Source organism: Plecotus auritus (assembly GCF_963455305.1).
Source record: "Plecotus auritus genome assembly, chromosome: X".
Lineage (NCBI taxonomy): Eukaryota > Metazoa > Chordata > Mammalia > Chiroptera > Vespertilionidae > Plecotus > Plecotus auritus.
In genome coordinates this window covers 132,584,876-132,604,439 of record NC_137784.1, presented here as the reverse complement: position 1 = coordinate 132,604,439, position 19,564 = coordinate 132,584,876, and the positions used below count along the sequence as shown (strand labels likewise).

The following is a 19,564-nucleotide window of genomic DNA, read 5'->3' as shown; positions in this document are numbered from 1 at the left end:
TGCCCACAGCCCGGGGCCTCCGCCCTGGCTCCGTCCCACGCCCGCAGCGGGAAGGCGGGGCCTGGTGGGAAAAGTGGGCGGGCCGGTCCGCTGTCCTCAGGCCAGGCGCCCGCCTGGGCGGGGCAGGAACCAGGCCGGCCAGGGCCTGGATGAGTGGGGTAGAAGACATCCTGTTCCTCTTCTCTCCGGTCCCTGTCAGGCAGCTGCTGCGATTCCATGGGGTGTCTCGATCCGCTTACAGCCGAGGCAGGTGTGTAGACAAGCTGGTCTGCGCAGGTATGGAAGCCTTCTGGGCAGATGGAGGGACAAAGTTGCCCCTCACCCCGGAGGTGGGGGGTAGTGAGAGGGGAAGGGAACCCCAAGGCTAGGGCCAAGGCCAAGTGTTGGGAGCCCAGGTTTGGGCTGAGGCCAGGTACAGTCACTCTGGTTCTTCTTGTCCTGGACCCGCCGGGGGGGGGGGGGGGGGGGGGAGGGGGCCCTGGCCCTAGACTAGAGCCTCCAAGCCTGCCCTTGCCAGCTCAGGGCTGCCTAACACACACATCCATCCCAGAATAGGCACCAGGGCGGGAGACCCAAACTAGCATGAGTGACAGAGCAGGTGACAAGGGAGGAACAGGCACCATGCCCAGCCAGGAGAGTGGAGATAGGCAGAGAAGCCATGAGAAATAAACGGACAAGAGAGGCCAAGAAAAACAGAGGCAGGAAGAGCCTGAGAGAGGCAGAAAGTGAGCCCCAGGAGGAAGGTGACAGAGGACAGCAGGCAGACAGAGGTAGAGGGACTTATGATGTCACTGAATGAGAGCCACATGGACAGGGTGGATCAAGGAGCTGAACCCGAAAGAGCAAAGTCTGGGTGCGTCTAGGACAAAAATACACTGAGACCCTCAGGAAGAAGAGGGCTGCAGCTGATAAGACGAACAAGAGGGGCTCACCAGTGATGTGGGGAATGGAAAAGGCCATCACACACTGCAGTGGGGTGATTGGTGTATCTGAGATCATTTTATTTTATATTTAATATGTTCTTATTGATTTCAGAGAGGAAGGGAGAGGGAGAGATAGAAACATCAATGATGAGAGAGAATCATTGATCTGCTGCCTCCTGCACGCCCCTTACTGGGGATTGAGCCCACAACCTGGGCTTGTGCCCTTGATGACAGTCGAACCTGGGACCCTTCAGTCCGTAGGCCAATGCTTTATCCACTGAGCCAAACTGGCTAGGGCATAGCTGAATGAACAGAAAGCAGAAGCTCAAGAGAACCTGTCATTTTAAAAATCCATTTTTAATGCATTTATGAATTATAATAAAGGTAACTATACACTTAAAGAAAAGCTCAGAAGCGGAAAGAGAGAGATATTCATGAAGATGGTGCTCGTAATGGTGGTGAAAAGCTGGGGTCAACCCTGAGGTTGAACCCTTGTGCACTGCTGCTGGGAATGGACGCTGGTGCAGCTGCTATGGAAGACAGTAGGGCACTTCCTCAATCAATTAAGCAGAGTTCCCATAAGGCTCAGCAATTCCACTTCTGGGAACATACCCAAAAGGATTGAAAGGAGGAACCCGAAAGACATCTGTACTCCCATGTTTGTAGCAGCATCACTCACAGTAGCCAGAAGGTGGTCGCAACCCAAGTGTCCATTCATAGAGGAATGGATGAGCAGCACGTGGGCTGGCCATGCAGTGGAATATTGGTCAGCCTTAACAAGGAAGCAGACTTTGTCTGTGGCCCTACCACCCTGAGCACTCCTGATCTCGTCTGACCTTCTAAGCTAAGCAGGGTCAGGCCTGGTTAGTAGTTGGATGGGAGACCACCTGGGAATACTGGGTGCTGTGGGCTTTAAAAAAAAAACAAAGGCCCTGGACGGTGTAGCTCAGTTGGTTGAACATCGCCCTGTGCACCAAAAGGTTGCCGGTTCAATTCCTGGTCAGGGCACATGCCTATGTTGCGGGTTGGGGAGGCAACGAATCTATGTTTCTCTCTCACATCAATATTTCTCTCTCTCCCTCTCCCTCTCCCTCTCCCTTTCTCTTCCTCTCTCTAAGATCAATAAAAACATCTTTTGTTTAAAAAAAAAAAAAAAAAAAGGAGGGCCCTACCCGGTTTGGCTCAGTGGATAGAGCGTCAGCCTTCAGACTAAAGGGTCCCAGGTTCGATTCCAGTCAAGGGCATGTACCTTGGTTGCGGGCGCATCCCCAGTAGGGGCTGTGCAGGAGGCAGCTGATCGATGTCTCTCTCTCATCGATGTTTCTAACTCTCTATCCCTCTCCCTTCCTCTCCATAAAAAATCAATACAATATATAAAATAAAATAAAAAGGAGGGACATTTTGACACACATTACAACATGGATGAACCTGGAGGACATTATACTACAGGAAATGAGCCAGACACTGATTCCATTCTGTGAGGTCCCTGGAGTAGTGAAGCTCAGAGAGACAGAAAGGAGGGTGGCTGGTGCCAGGGCTCTGACGGGGAAATGGGGGGTTAGTGTTTAATGTGGACAGAGTTTCCGTTTAGAAGATGAGAAAGTCCTGGGTTTGGATGGTGGTGATGGTTGCACAATATGAATGTCTTTGACGCCACCCACCTGGTTAAGAAGCTCAGTTCCATGCTATGTGTATTTTATCAGCATGAAGAGAATGAGGCCGAGCCATGTGCCCACATCAGAAGGTGTCCACAGAGAGAAAAGGCTGCAGTCTTCGAGGCTGGCAGCTCTGGGGGCTGGTGCTGGGCAGCAGGGTGAGCATCCCTTTCTCTGTCCATAACCCAGGTCCTTCTGAAACCACAAGCAGGCCCAGCTGGGACGCCACCTTGGATTCCTGCAGAGGGTCCCCACAGCCCAAACACAGCCATGCGCTGCCCAGCTGTGCTCCTGCTCCTGGTGGGGGTGGCCCAGGCCTTTCGCATCTGTGCCTTCAACGCCCAGAGGCTGACGCTTGGCAAGGTGGCCAGGGAGGCGGTGATGGACCCCTTAGTTCGGGTAGGTTCGTCACTGTAGGGAAGCTGCACTCCTGAGGACCAGGAGCCAAAGCCCCCACCCAGCCCTACCTGACCCGGGGCATGTCCCAGAGAAGGGGACATCGAGAAAGCCCAGCCAGCGTGCCTCTGTGGTTGAGCGTCGACCTATGAACCAGAAGGTCACGGTTCGATTCCCGGTCAGGTCACATGCCTGGGTTGCCGGCACGATTCCCAGTGGAGGTCGTGCCGATCAATGATTCTCTCATCATTGATGTTTCTATCTCTCTCTCCCTCTCCCTTCCACTCTGAAGTCAATAAAAACATATTTTAAAGAGGGAAATCAAGAAACACGGGTGCAGAGACATGGAGCACATTCCTCCCGTCACTGGCCTGAGTCTCTTCCTCTGTAAAATGGGTGCAGTGAGGGTGGCAATGGCATTCAGCTTTCTCCCAGGTTTTTTTGTTTGTTTGTTTAATATATATATATATATATTTAAAAATCAATGATGAGAGAGAATCATTGATTGGCTGCCTCCTGCATGCCCCCTACTGGGGATTGAGCCCACAACCCAGGCATGTGCCCTTGGCCGGAATCGAACCTGGGACCCTTCAGTCTGCAGGCTGACGCTATATCCATTGAGCCAAACCAGCTAGGGCTGTTTAATATATTTTTATTGATTTCAGAGAGGAAGGAGAAGGAGAGAGAGAGAAACATCAATGATGACAGAGAATCATTGACCAGCTGCCTCCTGCACGCCCCCCACTGGGGTTCGAGCCCACAACCCAGGCATGTACCCTGATCGGGAATCGAACCATGACCTCCTGGTTCATAGGTCAACGCTCAACCATTGAGCCATTCAGCCACACTGGCCGGGCCCACCCAGGTCTTTTCTGGGCCCACACCATGCGACTCTTGCCCACATCAGTGGCCAGTGCCAGTTTCTCAGGGGCTCCACCCCTCCTGGGGCAGCTGGCACTGAGTGGGGCCGGCCTTGCTGGTGTCCTGCAGATCCTGGCTCGCTGTGACATCACGGTGCTGCAGGAGCTGGTGGACTCTTCTGGCAGCGCCCTCTACCTCCTGCTCCGAGAACTCAATCGGTGAGCTGGGCTCTGGGGGTCTAATCCGGGGCCCCCTGGAGCCTCAGGGTCCTTACCCTGGGCTCCCCTTTCTTGGCAGATTTGATAACTCCGGGCCCTACAACTCCCTGAGCAGCCCCTTCCTGGGGCGCAGCACATACGTGGAGAAGTATGTGTACATCTACAGGTAAGTACACACGGTGGCCAGGGCGGACTTGGCACTTGGCCCACTGTGAGATGGCCCAGTAGTCCCAGACCCCTTCCTCCCAGGGCAGCCCTCACCTTCTCTCACACTTTTTCTCCTCGGCCCTTTTATTCTGGGCTCTGCCTTTTCTCTAGCCTTGCCATCTTCCGTGTTCACCTGCCCCTGCAGTAGGCCTTCTCCACGCACAGACATCAGGCCCCTCTGCCTCTCCCGTGGAAGCCAGTGGGGCTCAGGGCGTGTCTTGCCCCATTTGGGAGTGGCTGACTGCAGCTGCTGGGAAGAGGCTCAAACAGGGCCTGTCGTGGGCCTCTGGTGGACACGGGTTCCAGAAACAGCCCTCAGATCGTGGGAGGACAGCCTCGGGGGAGCCCTTTGTGCTCAGGATCGAGAGGGAAAGCGAGACTGCCGGGGAAGGAGACCTATTTTTTTTCTTAAATATTTTTTATATGTTTTTATTTTTTTTTTAAATATATTTTATTGATTTTTTACAGAGAGGAAGGGAGAGGGATAGAGAGTTAGAAACATCGATGAGAGAGAGACATCAATCAGCTGCCTCCTGCACAGCCCCCACTGGGGATGTGCCCGCAACCAAGGCACATGCCCTTGACCGGAATCGAACCCGGGACCCTTCAGTCTGCAGGCCGACGCTCTATCCACTGAGCCAAACCGGCTAGGGCTATATGTTTTTATTGATTTCAGAGAGAGGAAGGGAGAGGGAGAGGGAGATAGAAACATCAATAATGAGAGAGAATCATTCATCGGCTGCCTCTTGCACTGGGGATCGGGCCCACAACCCAGGCATGTGCCCTGATCTGGAATCGAACCATGACTTAATGGTTCATAGGTCGATGCTCAACCACTGAGCCACACCGGCGGAGCACCTATTTCTTTATATAGATGGAAGTATATAATGTCTAGAATTCACTCCAAAATAATGGGGGAGCCCGGCTGGTATGGCTCAGCAGTTGAGCATCGACCTATGAACCAGGAAGCCACAGTTCGATTCCCGGTCAGGGCACGTGCCCTGGTTGTGCGCTCTATCCCCAGCGTGGGGCGTGCAGGAGGCAGTCAATCAACAATTCTCTCTCATCATTGATGTTTCTCTCTCCCTCTCCCTTCCTCTCGCTCTTCCTCTCCCTTCCTCTCTGAAATCAATAAAAATATATTTTAAAAAAGTAATAATAATGGAGGAACAATGTCCACACAGGAATGCTCATAGCAGCATCAGTCATAACACCTCAAAGTGGGAATGACCCAAGTGTCCATCAGCTGATGGCTGGACAAATAAAAGGCGGTCTCTCTCTCTCCAACAGAATATGATTCAGCCAAAAGAGGGAATGAAATACTGGCCCATGTTCCAACATGGGTGAACCTTGGAGACGATGCTAAGGGAAAGAAGCCAGATACAGAAGACCACATATTATTTATTAATTTATTTAAAAATATATTTTATTGATTTCTTTACAGAGAGGAAGGGAGAGGGATAGATAGAGAGTTAGAAACATCAATGAGAGAGAAACATCGATCAGCTGCTTCCTGCACATCCCCTTCTGGGGATGTGCCTGCAACCAAGGTACATGCCCTTGACCAGAATCGAACCTGGGACCCTTCAGTCCGCAGGCCGACACTCTATCCACTGAGCCAAACCGGTTAGAGCCACATATTATTTTTTTAAAATATCTTTTTATTGATTTTAGAGAGAGAGAGGAAGGGAGAAACATCAATCAGTTGCCTCCTGCACGCCCCATACTGGGGATTGAGCCCTAAACCCAGGCATATGCCCTGATCAGGAATCAAACCAGCAACCTCCTGGTGCATGGGATGATGGTCAACCACTGAGCCACACTGGCCAGGGCAAGACCACATATGATTTGATTACATTCACACGGAATGTCCAGAATTGGCAAATCCAGAGACAGAAAATAGATGAGTGGCTGCCAGGGGTGCCGGGGGAGGAGAATGGTAAGTGGATGCTAATGGATACAGTTTCTTTTGGGGATGATAACAATGTTCTAAAACTGATTGTGGTGATGGTTCTACAACCTTGTGAGTGTAACAAACGCCACTGGAATTTTATGGTATGTGAATTTTTTAAAAGATATTTTATTGATTTCAGAGAGGAAGGGAGAGGGAGAAATAGAAACATCAATCATGAGAGAGAGTCATTGATCGGCTGCCTCCTTCACACCCCCTACTGGGTATTGAGCCCGCCACCAAGAATCCAATCAGGACCAGGTTCATAGGTCAACACTCAACCACTCGGCCACACCGGCCGGGCTTATGGTTTGTGAATTTTCTCTCAATAAAATTCTAGGAAAAAGGCTAGGAAGAGAGAGAAAAAAAAAAGGCTGGGGAGGCTGTGCCCATATGGAACAGAGCTGCTGGCAGAGGCCCCCTCCCTGAGTGCCAGCTCTGATGTGGCACTTGCGAACCAGAATCAGTGATGTGGGGCCACTGCTTCCCATCCCTCGGTCCCCCAGGTCACACAAGATGCAGGTCCAGGATTCCTACGTGTACGATGACAAGGATGACCTCTTTACCCGGGAGCCCTTTGTGGCCAAGTTCACTTTGCCCAGCAAGGGTAAGAGGGGAAGAAGGCTGGCCCTGCTGTGGGGCAGCAGGAAGGGGGGGACTGGCTGGCTCTGCTGGGGGCTCGGTCACCCAGAGGGGACTGCGCGGAGAAGAACCAGGAGTGGGTGGGAGCTCTCTATCCCTGGGGCCTTGCAGACCTTCCCAGCTTGGTGTTGGTCCCCCTACACACCACTCCGAAGGCCGTGGAGCAGGAGCTGAATGCCCTGTATGACGTGTTTCTGGATGCCTCCCGGCGCTGGAAGAGCGAGGTAGGGCTGGGCAGGTTGCATGGGAGAGAGGGGGACCGGATGGCGTGGTGGCCTGACACAACAGCTGCGCCCTCTCCAGGACATCATCCTGCTGGGGGACTTCAATGCTGACTGTGGTTCACTGGCCAAAAAGCGCCTGGGGGAGCTGATGCTGCGGACTCAGGCTGACTTCTACTGGGTGATCCCCGATGATGAGGACACCACGGTGCGCACCAGCACCCACTGTGCCTATGACCGCATCGTGCTGCACGGGGAGCGCTGCCGGAGGCTGTTGCATGTGGCCTCTGCCTTCAATTTCCCCCGGAGCTTCGGGCTCACCGAGGAGGAGGTAAAATGAGGCAGCGGGAATGGCCACGGGGAAGTCCCTTGGCCCTGACACTGTCTTTCTGTCCACCCCAGGCCCTCAACGTCAGTGACCACTACCCCGTGGAGGTGGACCTGAGCCTGAGCCTGAACCGGGCGGGGCACGGGACCCGGCCCCTCAGCCTGGCTGCTCTGTTGCTGTCCCCGCTGCTGCTCCTGCTGCTCCTGCCCCCACAGCTGGGCCTGGGGGCCTGAGCCTCACCCACCCTGGTGTCTGCTGCCTGCGGATGTGATGACTGACTACACTGCCCTTGGCACTCAAACCCCAGCCTCTCCAGGCTCTCTGCCCTGGGGCCAAAGCGACTCCTGAAGGGCTTCAACTGCAGCCCAGCCTGGCCCTGCCCAGCCCTGCCCTGCCTTGCTCTGCCCTGCCCCGCCCTGCCCTGCCCTATCCTGCCCAGCCGGGCCCTGCCCAATCCTACGCAACCCAGCCCTGCCCCGTCCTGCCCAACCCAGCCCTGCTCTGTCCTGCCCAACCTGGTCCTACCCAGCCCTGCCCTATTGGACTGCAACCCTCTGCCTTTTCTTTGGTTTGGCCTGTGCTCTTTTGCTGGGCCTGTGCCTGGCATGAGCATGTGTAAGAGGAAGGCAGGGGCCCCGAGGCTGGGGGCGGGAAAGGGGGCTTAGAAAAGGGAATCACAACATATGAAAAATGATGACAAAAAGGAAACACATACAAACTGAGAACAAAAAGCTAGATAGGAGGGACACTACATGCGTGGAACAGATATGTCACTGGGCCACCTGTATTGTACATGGGATTCACGTGAATTAGCGTGAAGATCCCAGTAGATACAAAAATGGAGATAAGCAGTTCACACACACACACACACACTCACACACACACACACACACGAAAAAAATGGCAGATGCATTGGAACTCGTGTGATCTAATGAAAATAGCTGCAAACACAGTCAACACCTGTGGCGAAGCCCATGAGGTGCAGTCATTCCACGTTGGCACATTCATAGGGTGTGGCCCCAGGCAGAGTGGTTACCAAGGCTACGGATGCACAGAACATATATGAACCGGCTGTCATGTAATGACAGAAATTAACTGTAAGAAATTCTGTTTTTTAAGCATGATGTTTGCTTTGTGGAGCAGTTGTATTAAATGATGGTCACTGTGTCCCTATGTTACATGCCCACAAATGGGACACGCAGGTTTCCTTGGGGTGTGTTAGGACAGTCCCTCAGTCAGTGTGGGAGGGCGTACACAGGTGGCCTGCAAAGGACATGAAGTCAGAGAGGGAACAGAGCTCAGTAAAAGCAGCTAGTGCCCTGGCTGGGTACCGCAGTTGGTTAGAGCATCATCCTGATACACCGAGGTTGCAGGTTTGATCCCCAGTCAGCGCACATACAGGAATCAACCAATGAATGCATAATTAAGTGGAACAGTAAATCAAGGTTTCTCTCTCTCTAAAATCAATAAAAATTCTTAAAAACAGCCCAGTTGGTGTGGCTCAGTGATTGAGCTTCAACCTATGAACCGGGAGGTCACAGTTCGATTCCCGGTCAGGGCACATGCCCTGGTTGTGGGCTCAATCCCCAGTAGGGGGTGTGCAGGAGGCAACCGATCAATGATTCTCTCTCATCATTGATGTTTCTATTTCTCCTTTGCTCTCTGAAATCAATAAAAAAATATATTTTTTTAAAAAGGAGTGGAGCAAGATATTCATGAAGATGGTGCTCGTAATGGTGGTGAAAAGCTGGGGTCAACCCTGAGGTTGAACCCTTGTGCACTGCTGCTGGGAATGGACGCTGGTGCAGCTGCTATGGAAGACAGTAGGGCACTTCCTCAATCAATTAAGCAGAGTTCCCATAAGGCTCAGCAATTCCACTTCTGGGTACATACCCAAAAGGATTGAAAGGAGGAACCTGAAAGACATCTGTACTCCCATGTTTGTAGCAGCATCACTCACAGTAGCCAGAAGGTGGTCGCAACCCAAGTGTCCATTCATAGAGGAATGGATGAGCAGCACGTGGGCTGGCCATGCAGTGGAATATTGGTCAGCCTTAACAAGGAAGCAGACTTTGTCTGTGGCCCTACCACCCTGAGCACTCCTGATCTCTGACCTTCTAAGCTAAGCAGGGTCAGGCCTGGTTAGTAGTTGGATGGGAGACCACCTGGGAATACTGGGTGCTGTGGGCTTAACACGTTAAGCGCCCAGCCTGTTTTGTCTTCCGGACAGCAAGTATAGCGTCAGTCACCGGTGACTGACTGGGCGCTTAACATGTTAAAAAAAAAAAAAAAAGGAGCCCTAACCGGTTTGGCTCAGTGGCTAGTGTCGGCCTGCAGACTCAAGGGTCCCAGGTTCGATTCCAGTCAAGGGCATGTACCTTGGTTGCAGGCACATCCCCAGTAGGGAGTGTGTAGGAGGCAGCTAATGGATGTTTCTTCTCATCGATGTTTCTAACTCTCTATCCCTCTCCCTTGCTCTCTTAAAAAAAAAATCAATAAAATATATTTTTTAAAAAAAGGAGGGACATTTTGACACACATTACAACATGGATGAACCTGGAGGACATTATACTACAGGAAATGAGCCAGACACTGATTCCATTCTGTGAGGTCCCTGGAGTAGTGAAGCTCAGAGAGACAGAAAGGAGGGTGGCTGGTGCCAGGGCTCTGATGGGGAAATGGGGGGTTAGTGTTTAATGTGGACAGAGTTTCCGTTTAGAAGATGAAAAAGTCCTGGGTTTGGATGGTGGTGATGGTTGCACAATATGAATGTCTTTGACGCCACCCACCTGGTTAAGAAGCTCAGTTCCATGCTATGTGTACTTTATCACCATGAAGAGAATGAGGCCGAGCCATGTGCCCACATCAGAAGGTGTCCACAGAGAGAAAAGGCAGCAGTCTTCGAGGCTGGCAGCTCTGGGGGCTGGTGCTGGGCAGCAGGGTGAACATCCCTTTCTCTGTCCATAACCCAGGTCCTTCTGAAACCACAAGCAGGCCCAGCTGGGACGCCACCTTGGATTCCTGCAGAGGGTCCCCACAGCCCAAACACAGCCATGCGCTGCCCAGCTGTGCTCCTGCTCCTGGTGGGGGTGGCCCAGGCCTTTCGCATCTGTGCCTTCAACGCCCAGAGGCTGACGCTTGGCAAGGTGGCCAGGGAGGCGGTGATGGACCCCTTAGTTCGGGTAGGTTCGTCACTGTAGGGAAGCTGCACTCCTGAGGACCAGGAGCCAAAGCCCCCACCCAGCCCTACCTGACCCGGGGCATGTCCCAGAGAAGGGGACATCAAGGGACACGGGTGTAGAGACATGAAGCAAGTTCCTCCCATCATTGGCTGAGACTCTTCCTCTGTGAAATGGGTGCAGTGTGGGTGGGGACAGCACCGTTTTCTCCCAGGTGTTTTTGTTTTCTAATATATTTTTTATTGATTTCAGAGAGGAAGGGAGAGAAACATCAATGAGAATCATTGATTGGCTGCCTTCTGGACACCCTCACTGGGGATCGAGCCTGCAACCCGGATATGCACCCTTGACTGGAATCGAACCTGGGACCTTTCAGTCCAAAGCTCTATCCACCGAGCCAAACCAGCCAGGGCCCAGGTCTTCTTTTTTTTTTTTAAATATATTTTATTGATTTTTTACAGAGAGGGAGAGGGAGAGTTAGAAACATCAATGAGAGAGAAACATCAATCAGCTGCCTCCTGCACACCCCCCACTGGGTATGTGCCCACAACCAAGGCACATGCCCTTGACCAGAATCGAACCCGCGACCCTTGAGTCTGCAAGCCAATGCTCTAACCACTGAGCAAACCCGGTCAGGGCTAAAATATATTTTTATTGATTTCAGAGAGGGAGAATGATAGAAACATCAAGAGAATCATTGATAGGCTGCCTCCTGCACATCCTCCACTGGGGATTGAGCCAGTAACCTGGGCATGTGCCCTTGACTGGAATCAAACGCAGGAGTCTTCAGTCTGCAGGCCAACGCTCTATCCACTGAGCCAAACCAGTTAGGGTTCCCAGGTCTTTTCTAGTCCCACTGCTCCGCGGGCCATCAGCATACCATACCACTATTCCCCCTCAGTGGCCAGTGTTTCTCAGGGACTCCACCCCGCACCTGGGGCAGCTAGCACTCAATGGGGCTGGCCTTCCTGGTTGCAGATCCTGTGTGCAGCCCCAGGGAGAGTGGTTACCAAGTCTACAGATGCAGAAAATACATGAGCCAGCTCTCATGTAACAAATAGTTGCAACTGTAAGAAGTTCTGAACTTAAGCATGTTTCCTTTGTGACAGCTTGAGGGCATGAACAGGACACAAATCAGAGAAGGGCCTAACTCCAGGATTGCTACATTTTCCAGAGAACAGAGCACAGTAAAAACAGCTAGTGCCCTGGCCAGCGAGCCCAATCGGTTAGAGTAATGCCAAGATTGTGGGTTTGATAGCCAGCCAGGGCACCTGTAAGAATCAACCAGTGAACGCTTAGAAGAGTAGATCAATTGATATGCCTCTTAAAAAGTCAATAATTAGAACAGCTAGCAAGACATTAGGGGCAAGTTCAAGTTGAGGTCATGTTTATGGTCTGGGGCTGCACACTATTTGCCCAAAGGTCAGCTCTTGCCAACCCCTGTGGCACATTTCAAAGGGGGGAAAACTGGGGGACTGTTAAAACATGGCTGTGAATACACCTAGAAGGATCCAAACTCTCCCCATTCCGTTGCTGACACCAGAGCAAGGGCCACCTGATGCCACAAGTCCTTTATCAGGACCCACGGGAAGGGCACTTTATAAAGGCAGCACTTGAGGCATTAGGACTTAACCATGACATGAAGCTTCGAACCTAGAAACCCTGGTCTAGGCAGTTGGAAGCCAATGTCCTATCTGGGCTGCTGTGCTGGGCTTATTTGTTCCCTGGCCCTGATCTGTTGTCAGCCTTTTCCTGGAGGACAAAGGGCAGTGATCCTAGGGTTCCCAGAGGCTCCCCCATCCCCCATGAATCCAGATGCAAAGACATGGATGGAAAGTTGATTTATTGGTGGGTGTAAGGTGGGGGCAGCACTGAGACTCTCACGAGTGCAGGGCTCGCCATTTGTCCAGGGGACCACGATTAGGGATGTATTTGACCCCACAGCCATCTGGGATGAGGCGCTTCTCGGCCACCATGTCTTCAAACTCATCCGCATTAAACTTAGTAAAGCCCCACTTCTTGGAGATGTGGATCTGGGGAAAAAAACAAAGAATTGAGTCTATATTGGGGGATCTGGGCAAGGAAAGGAGGGACCAAAGGTTGCCGCACTTCTTACCTTCTGGCGGCCAGGGAACTTGAACTTGGCTCTGCGTAGGGCCTCAATCACATGCTCCTTGTTCTGCAGCTTGGTGCGGATGGACATGATGACTTGGCCAATGTGGACTCTGGCCACTGTGCCTTGGGGCTTTCCAAAGGCACCCCGCATACCTGTTTGGAGCCTAGATTGAGGGCAGCATGAGTTCAGACACGAGTGTCCACCAGAAAGGGCTGTATCCAAGGTCCCTTATGGCAACCCATACTAGCAACAGGTTGCGTACACTACCAAGGATGCTGCTGTTTGCAGCCATTGCACACCAGGCCCCCATGGGGAAAAGAGCATGGTCGGCTTAATTGGCTGCAGCGAACCCCAAGACAGACTCAAACAGAATCTTTGCCAAGGTGCCCCCCCCCCCCCCGGGCTCATTTGAAAGCCCTCCAACGTGCAACTGCCCTAGCAATGTGCTTGCTGGCAGATGGCTGTCACCAGGCTCAAAGCTACTTCCTTCACCTGCTGCCCAGAGGCTAAGCCCTAGTCATGATGCCCTTTTTGTCTCTGCTCATCTGCAGAGTAGCAGAAAAATTAGTGCCCATGATATCTTGCCAGCAATTAGGCTGGCTTTGCCATGGATGGTTGAGTGTTTATGTGGGGCCATTTCTTTGCTCTACTACTATAATCAAGCCCAACAGAGACCCTCAAGCTCACCTGTCAGCCCCAGCACAGGACAACATCTTGTTGATGCGGATGACGTGGAAGGGGTGGAGCCGCACTCGGATGTGAAAGCCATCTTTGCCACAACTTTTCACCATGTACTTGTTGGCACAAATACGGGCAGCCTCCAGGGCTAGATGGGGGGAAGGAAGGCAGCAGAGTAAGGATGGCACAGAAGCACTCATCATGGCTCACAATTGGGTGTTCATGACTAAGGAACTGGAACTGGTAATTCCAGTCCAGTGAGCTCCGGATTTGGCTGGGGGGGCACGTAAGAATAGGTGTGACTAATCCGGAATCCTGCATCTCACCTTCGGAGGAGAGCTGCTCATATTCGTCTGACACCATGTGGCCACAGAGTGGGAACTCATCCACTTTCGCCTTCTTCCGCCCCAGGTCAAAGATTCGGATCTTAGCATCTGAAAAAATCCTTGCGTCAGTTGTGTGTGGGGTGCCCTCGACAACTGAGTCGGTGCAGCCAAACCAGTTGGGGAGCTCTTCTGCAACTTACCAGGGACACCTCGGCAGAAGCGAGACTTTGGGTACGGCTTGTTCTTACAATACCGGTAACTGCGGGGAGGGGGGGGGGGAGAAACCCAGGTTTGCAGGGATTCACAAGTTAACTGGTCAATAGGCACTTCAGCGCTCCCTCCACGACCAAAGGAGGGGATGGCACAAGCCAATCTGTAAGCTACCTCCATGTCTGGCGTGGCGCTAAAGCAAGACACAGTCACATCTAGGTGGCCAAAAGTTAAGAGGACAACCATGTAGGCAAAAATCTTTCCTGACCCCTTACTGGGTTTCCAACTTCTTACAGGGCCAATCCTTTGAAACAGACTTTCCCAGTTGAAAAACACCTCTCACTTCCAGGCACTGTATACTACATATTTGCTGCATAAAAAGCAGCACAGTTCATGCTGTCCACCTGGGCACGTGGCATTTGGCCTCCAAGCCATGTTGAAGGACTCCCAACGCCCTCTGCAGGCCACACAAGACTTGAGCTCTCTGGACACGCAGCCCGGAAATAAGAAGGGCAAGGCACACAAAGGCCCAGAAGGCATTGAGCCTCAAAAGGCGGCGAATTTCCAGGACAAAGGGCGGGATACAAGGTGGACGTCGCTTCCAGCCTGAAACTGGCTCGGAAATGCAGGAAAGGGTCAATACAACACCCCAACAAAACTGTGGAAGCGCTTAAAGAGCGGCATCAAGTTTTAAGTAAAAGAACCACATGATCCGCGATCCGGAAGGTATAGGGGAGAACGATGGAGTCCATTGCCAAAATAGGAAAAGCTGGATGTACTAGAGAGGTTCCACCCCACGATTGCCTTAAGCAGCCAAATGCATCTATTCCTCTTCCCAGCAGCGAAATTACATGGATTCAATACTCACCACCGGGCGGGGCGGCGACCCATGGCGACACCAGGATCTTCAGTGGCTACAATGAAACAGAAAAAGTCAGAACAGAAGACGATGGCAAGGTTCCAACCACGGGAGGGAAACGGCAAGGGCACGGCGGAAATCTGCAACCGTCACTACTCACCACGCCGAAGGGAAAGAGACGCTCCCACCCCTGCGCATGCATTATATAGGCCGCCTCTCTTCGCGCGTAGGAACCATAGAGTCCTCGCGAGGGCGGGAGGACATTCTATCAGACTTGCAAGACCATAGATGCGATGGCGTTCTGCGCCTGCGTGCAAGCAGCCGCGTTCATGCGCAGAACGGGAAAGAGGAGGAGCGCCTGACCGCAGTGGACAGCTAGCGAATGGGTGCTAGCCACATCAGCACGGGAAAGCCTTTTCCAACTGGCCATCTTGGGCGTAGAATCTGGCCCGAGGCTTTGCTGTAACTATGAAAAACTTTTCTTCTTGAGTTGAAAAGTGGGAAGTACCCCCGAGTGGGGCTCAGGCTGCGCGCTTGTTCCAAAGTTTCACTTTGTCCCTGACACGCTCTCTGTGCCTCCCTCTGGGCTTCAGGGCCCGCAGGGGACGCGCCATGCTGGAGCCTCGGCTTACATTCCTTTGTCGATAGGGAGGCCAGAGGCCGAGGCACGCCCCCACTCCCCGCGATAACCTAAAAGTCCGCAGCCTGTGCCTATATGGGGTGGTCTTCGCCCACCCAGGGGGAAAAGGCAGAAATCCAGGTTCCAGGAGACCCCGTGAGCACCGTTAGGTCCTCCCTGCCCACCCTCTTGGGGCAGAGAAAAGAGACGCTGTGCTCCTGATGGAGAAGAGGAGAAAGAGGGCTGCGATGCCTTGGCAGAGGGCGCGGTCACTCTTGTCTCCGGCCCCATCCAGACTAGGCCTCTGAGAGCAGCGTCCACCCTCCCAGGGCCCAGAATGTGCGCCGCCGCCCGCCCCCCCACCCCCCCCACCCCCCCACCCCCCAACCTCCCGTCCGCAACACACACACTCCTTACCAAGTCCCACCATGTTCCAATGCCGCCTGAGTGTGTCTGGGCGGCTCTCCATAAGCATTGTTTCGGCCTGGCCAGCTTGAGTCAGTGGTTGAGCATAGATCTATGAACCAGGAGTCACAGGATCGATTCCAGGTCTGGGCACATGCCTGGGTTGTGGGCTCAATACCCAGTGTGGGGCGTGCAAGCGGCAGCTGGTCAATGATACTCTCTTATCATTGATGTTTCTATCTCTCCCTCTCCCTTCCTCTCTGAAATCAATTTAAAAAATAAAAATAATAAAGCATGGATTCTCCCCCCACCCCAGGAGCCCAGTAGCCAGGGAGAGGTGGGCAGAGCTGGAGACAGTCACCCAGGAATGTGCTATCCACCAGACTTGTCTGTCCAAGCTTCTGGAGATGGGGAAGGCGAGAAGTAACAAAGTATTCTTAGTGTTACTTGGCTGAGGGGTGTGTGTGTGTGTGTGTGTGTGTGTGTGTGTGTGGCCCTCGAGGGAGGGAATCCTGCTCAAGCATACCTGCTCTTCTCGGGGATAACCTGGCACTGTAGTAAATGGCTTGGAAAGATGGTGGTGTTTTTTTAGGGCAAAAAGGCTGGAATGTGAGGTCTGATCAAATAATTGAATCGATACCCCCTCCCCTGGCAACTAACAACCGACATTCCCTTTTGCTCCTTAGACCACGTTCCACTTGCTAAGACCATTATCCTTCTCCGGACCTTCCCAGGATCCAGACCCGCCCAGAGAATTCCCAGCTGAAAAAGCCCACCTAGAATCCTTTAAAACCTCTGACTCCCCATCCCTGGGTGCTGGTGCCATCTGGTTTTCCAGATGACCTAATAAATTCATAATTCTTTACCCCCTTTGGCCTCATGTGTTCCTCCTTTGGCGACCCTAACAGTGTGCACGTCCAACAGTGGTGCAGAGACCTTCCCAGGGGACCCAGCCCTTCTATCCAGGGGCTCTGGGTCTGGAAACTGGGTTAGAGTCTGTGACCCTGTTCTGTGACAACTCCAGTCAGGTGTTTGGCTCCCAGGCCTAGAGAAGTGGTTGGCAAACTCATTAGTCAACAGAGCGGCAAACCGCGGCTTGCGAGCCACATGCGGCTCTTTGGCCCCTTGAGTGTGGCTCTTCCACAAAATACCACGGCCTGGGCGAGTCTATTTTGAAGAAATGGCATTAGAAGAAGTTTAAGTTTAAAAAATTTGGCTCTCTCTCTTACCCTAACTGGTTTGGCTCACTGGATAGAGTGTCGGCCTGCGGACTGAAGGGTCCCAGGTTCGATTCCGGTCAAGGGCATGTACCTGGGTTGTGGGCACATCCCCAGTGGGAGGTGTGCAGGAGGCAGCTGATCGATGTTTCTCTCTCATCGATGTTTCTAACTCTCTATCCCTCTCCCTTCCTCTCTGTAAAAAATCAATAAAATATATATATTTAAAAAAATTTGGCTCTCAAAAGAAATTTCAATTGTACTGTTGATATTTGGCTCTGTTGACTAATGAGTTTGCTGACCACTGGCCTAGAGCATTTCGGGCTGTAGAAGGCTGCCTATTTCCCAGAGACACTGTGGTCTTTCCAGAGCTTTTCAAAGACACCTGTGTCTCGCCTCTAATGGCTCTCAATGCCTCACTGAAAACAGCTGCTTTCAGGCCTTCCTGTGGAGCACGGTTTCGGAGTGGAGTGTTCAGGTGAAATGTGATACATCTACTCCAAAATTCCTCTCTCCCCGAGCCTTGGGATCCCCTCCTCCACCACTTGCCAGGACAGCTCTGGTATCAAAACCCATGAACTACAGGCCACCAGTGTGTCCAAGTTCAGTCAGCCAACAAAGTGAGATGCTGGACTTCTCACCAGCTGTATGCACTAACGTTCAAACTGGAATTCTAGTAAGGGCACCCCTATCAGTGAATCCGGCCCCAGTGGAATGTTATAGCTCACCTCCTTAGTCTAACACCCTGAAAATACACTCCCACAAGTGTTCAATTGGGTTTAGCTGTTAGATATCAATCAAGTCAAGGAAATATTTATTATGTATTTATTTTTAATATGTTTTTATTGATTTTCTTTTTTAGAGAGAGGAAGGGAGATGGATAGAGAGAGAGAAACATCAATGAGAGAGAGGGATGTCATTGATCAGCTGCCTCCTGCATGCTCCCCTTTGGGGATCAGGCCCACAACCCCAAGCATGTGCCCTGACCACGAATCGAACCAGAGCCCTCTTGGTTCCTGGATCGATGCTCAACCACCAAGCCACACCATGTGGGCTGGAAATTTTTTAAAAATATTTTTTGCCCTAACCGGTTTGGCTCAGTGGATAGAGCATCAGCCTGCGGATTGAAGGGTCTCAGGTTCGATTCCGGTCAAGGGCATGTATTTTGGTTGCGGGCACATTCCCCAGTAGGGAGTGTGCAGGAGGCAGCTGAATCAATGTTTCTAACTCTCTATCCCTCTCCCTTCCTCTCTGTAAAAACTCAATAAAATATATTAAAAAAAAATTTTTATTGATTTCAGAGAGGAAGGAAGAGGGAGAGAGTTAGAAACATCAATGATGAGAGAATCATTGATTGGCTGCCTCCTGCACACCCCCCACTGGGGATTGAGCCCACAACCTGTGCCCTTGACCGGAATCGAACCCGGGACCCTTGAGTTCACAGGCCGACACTATATCCACTGAGCCAAACCAGCCAGGGCGGGCTGGAAATTTTTATCGATGTGTGAGCTATTTCCTCTTGGGTTAGACTTCGTGTCTGTTCCCTGGAGCATATAGGTGTTTGACACTAGTTATGGGTCTAATGTCAAGGGGATGGTTGCAATGGGTCTCAAGGACAACAAGTGTCCCCTTGAAAGGCACCTGCCCAAGTGAGTTAATGACACAGTCCTCCAGCAATGGAGCACCAGTCCCCCAGACATGAGAAGGCAGGCTACTCACATCAGCAAGGGAGGCTCAGAGGGACTGGGGGCTTCCCGATAGTCAGCTTCAATTGAGGGTGACCAGATGTCCCAGTTCCAGGTTTCAGGGCCCTGCTCCTCCAACCACTGCCCTACCTTTCACATGACAAACATGGAGAGCCCGGCTGGCGTGGCTTAGTGGTTGAGCGTCAACCTATGAACCGGGAGGTCACGGTTTGATTCCTGGTCTGGACACATAGTCAGGTTGTGGGCTTGATCCCCAGTAGGGGGCGTGAAGGAGGCAACCAATCAAAGATTCTCTCTCATCATTGATGTTTCTCTCTCTCCCTCTCCCTTCCTCTCTGAAATCAATAAAAATATTTTTAAAAAAAGAAACATGGAGAGACTGGAAATTCAAGTGACATTGGGATTCTGTAACCCACACAATTAAACACTGTGTTTGATTTTCAGTTCTGTCAGCCCTGCAGATACAGGAAGTAGAAGAAGTTCTCTGCTGTCATACTATAAGGAGCTAAGAGATAAGGACCTGGAGCTTGAATATAAGGGGTTGGCTACTCGGGGTTTGGAAGACTGAATGTGCAAAACGGGATACCGCAGTAGCAGAGATAGCACAGGAAGAAGCTGCCGCCCCCAGAGCAAGGGGAAGAAGAGAAGTTGGTGTCATCAGAAGCCTAGGAGCCAGGGTGAGGGGCGTTGAAGAGCCAGAGCCTGGATCTCTGAGGAGGAGCTGCTGCCGTTTTTTCAGGGAAAGCAGCAGCAGCAGCTAAGAGGGAGCAAGGCAGGAGGTCATTTCCAAGGCACCGTCTTCAGTCACTGATTCTTTGGTGGCATCTCTTTGTGGCTTAATCCATTG

At 52.0% G+C, this 19,564-nt stretch overlaps 2 protein-coding genes across 5 annotated transcripts; one reads left to right on the top strand and one right to left on the bottom strand.

The window, feature by feature from the left end:
• Positions 1 to 58: 58 nt before the first annotated feature.
• On the top strand, positions 59 to 9,093 carry DNASE1L1 (deoxyribonuclease 1 like 1). 2 transcript variants are annotated; one of them, XM_080652687.1, is made up of 8 exons: positions 59 to 276; positions 2,768 to 2,977; positions 3,965 to 4,053; positions 4,133 to 4,219; positions 6,718 to 6,818; positions 6,965 to 7,077; positions 7,157 to 7,405; positions 7,477 to 9,093. In XM_080652687.1, exons 2-8 carry the CDS (start codon positions 2,849 to 2,851, stop codon positions 7,633 to 7,635), a joined length of 927 nt encoding a protein of 308 aa, XP_080508813.1. In that variant the 5' UTR covers positions 59 to 276; positions 2,768 to 2,848; the 3' UTR covers positions 7,636 to 9,093. The 2 variants fall into 2 exon arrangements, with proteins under 2 accessions (XP_080508813.1, XP_080508814.1); XM_080652688.1 differs by having other exon boundaries at positions 116 to 250.
• Positions 9,094 to 12,403: 3,310 nt separating this feature from the next.
• Positions 12,404 to 15,942, bottom strand: RPL10 (ribosomal protein L10). Of its 3 annotated transcripts, none has more exons than XM_080652197.1 (7): positions 15,807 to 15,942; positions 14,780 to 14,825; positions 13,902 to 13,960; positions 13,702 to 13,809; positions 13,385 to 13,523; positions 12,698 to 12,860; positions 12,404 to 12,614 (listed from the first exon to the last, which is right to left on the bottom strand). In XM_080652197.1, the coding sequence occupies exons 1-7, from the start codon at positions 15,862 to 15,864 to the stop codon at positions 12,462 to 12,464; spliced, it is 726 nt and encodes a 241-aa protein (XP_080508323.1). In that variant the 5' UTR covers positions 15,865 to 15,942; the 3' UTR covers positions 12,404 to 12,461. The 3 variants fall into 3 exon arrangements, with proteins under 3 accessions (XP_080508323.1, XP_080508325.1, XP_080508324.1); XM_080652199.1 differs by lacking the exon at positions 15,807 to 15,942 and adding an exon at positions 14,931 to 15,051; XM_080652198.1 differs by lacking the exons at positions 13,902 to 13,960; positions 15,807 to 15,942 and adding an exon at positions 14,931 to 15,055.
• Between the last annotated feature and the right edge of the window lie 3,622 nt (positions 15,943 to 19,564).

Coding starts and splice junctions, on each gene's coding strand:
- DNASE1L1 (XM_080652687.1), top strand. CDS start 2,849: ATGCGCTGCCCAGCTGTGCTCCTGCTCCTGGTGGGGGTGGCCCAGGCC. Junction 4,054..4,132: donor CTGCTCCGAGAACTCAATCG/GTGAGCTGGGCT, acceptor CTTTCTTGGCAG/ATTTGATAACTCCGGGCCCT. Junction 6,819..6,964: donor GTTCACTTTGCCCAGCAAGG/GTAAGAGGGGAA, acceptor GGGGCCTTGCAG/ACCTTCCCAGCTTGGTGTTG.
- RPL10 (XM_080652197.1), bottom strand. CDS start 15,864: ATGCTTATGGAGAGCCGCCCAGACACACTCAGGCGGCATTGGAACATG. Junction 13,524..13,701: donor TGAGCAGCTCTCCTCCGAAG/GTGAGATGCAGG, acceptor CCCCCCATCTAG/CCCTGGAGGCTGCCCGTATT. Junction 12,615..12,697: donor AGTTCCCTGGCCGCCAGAAG/GTAAGAAGTGCG, acceptor TTTTTTCCCCAG/ATCCACATCTCCAAGAAGTG.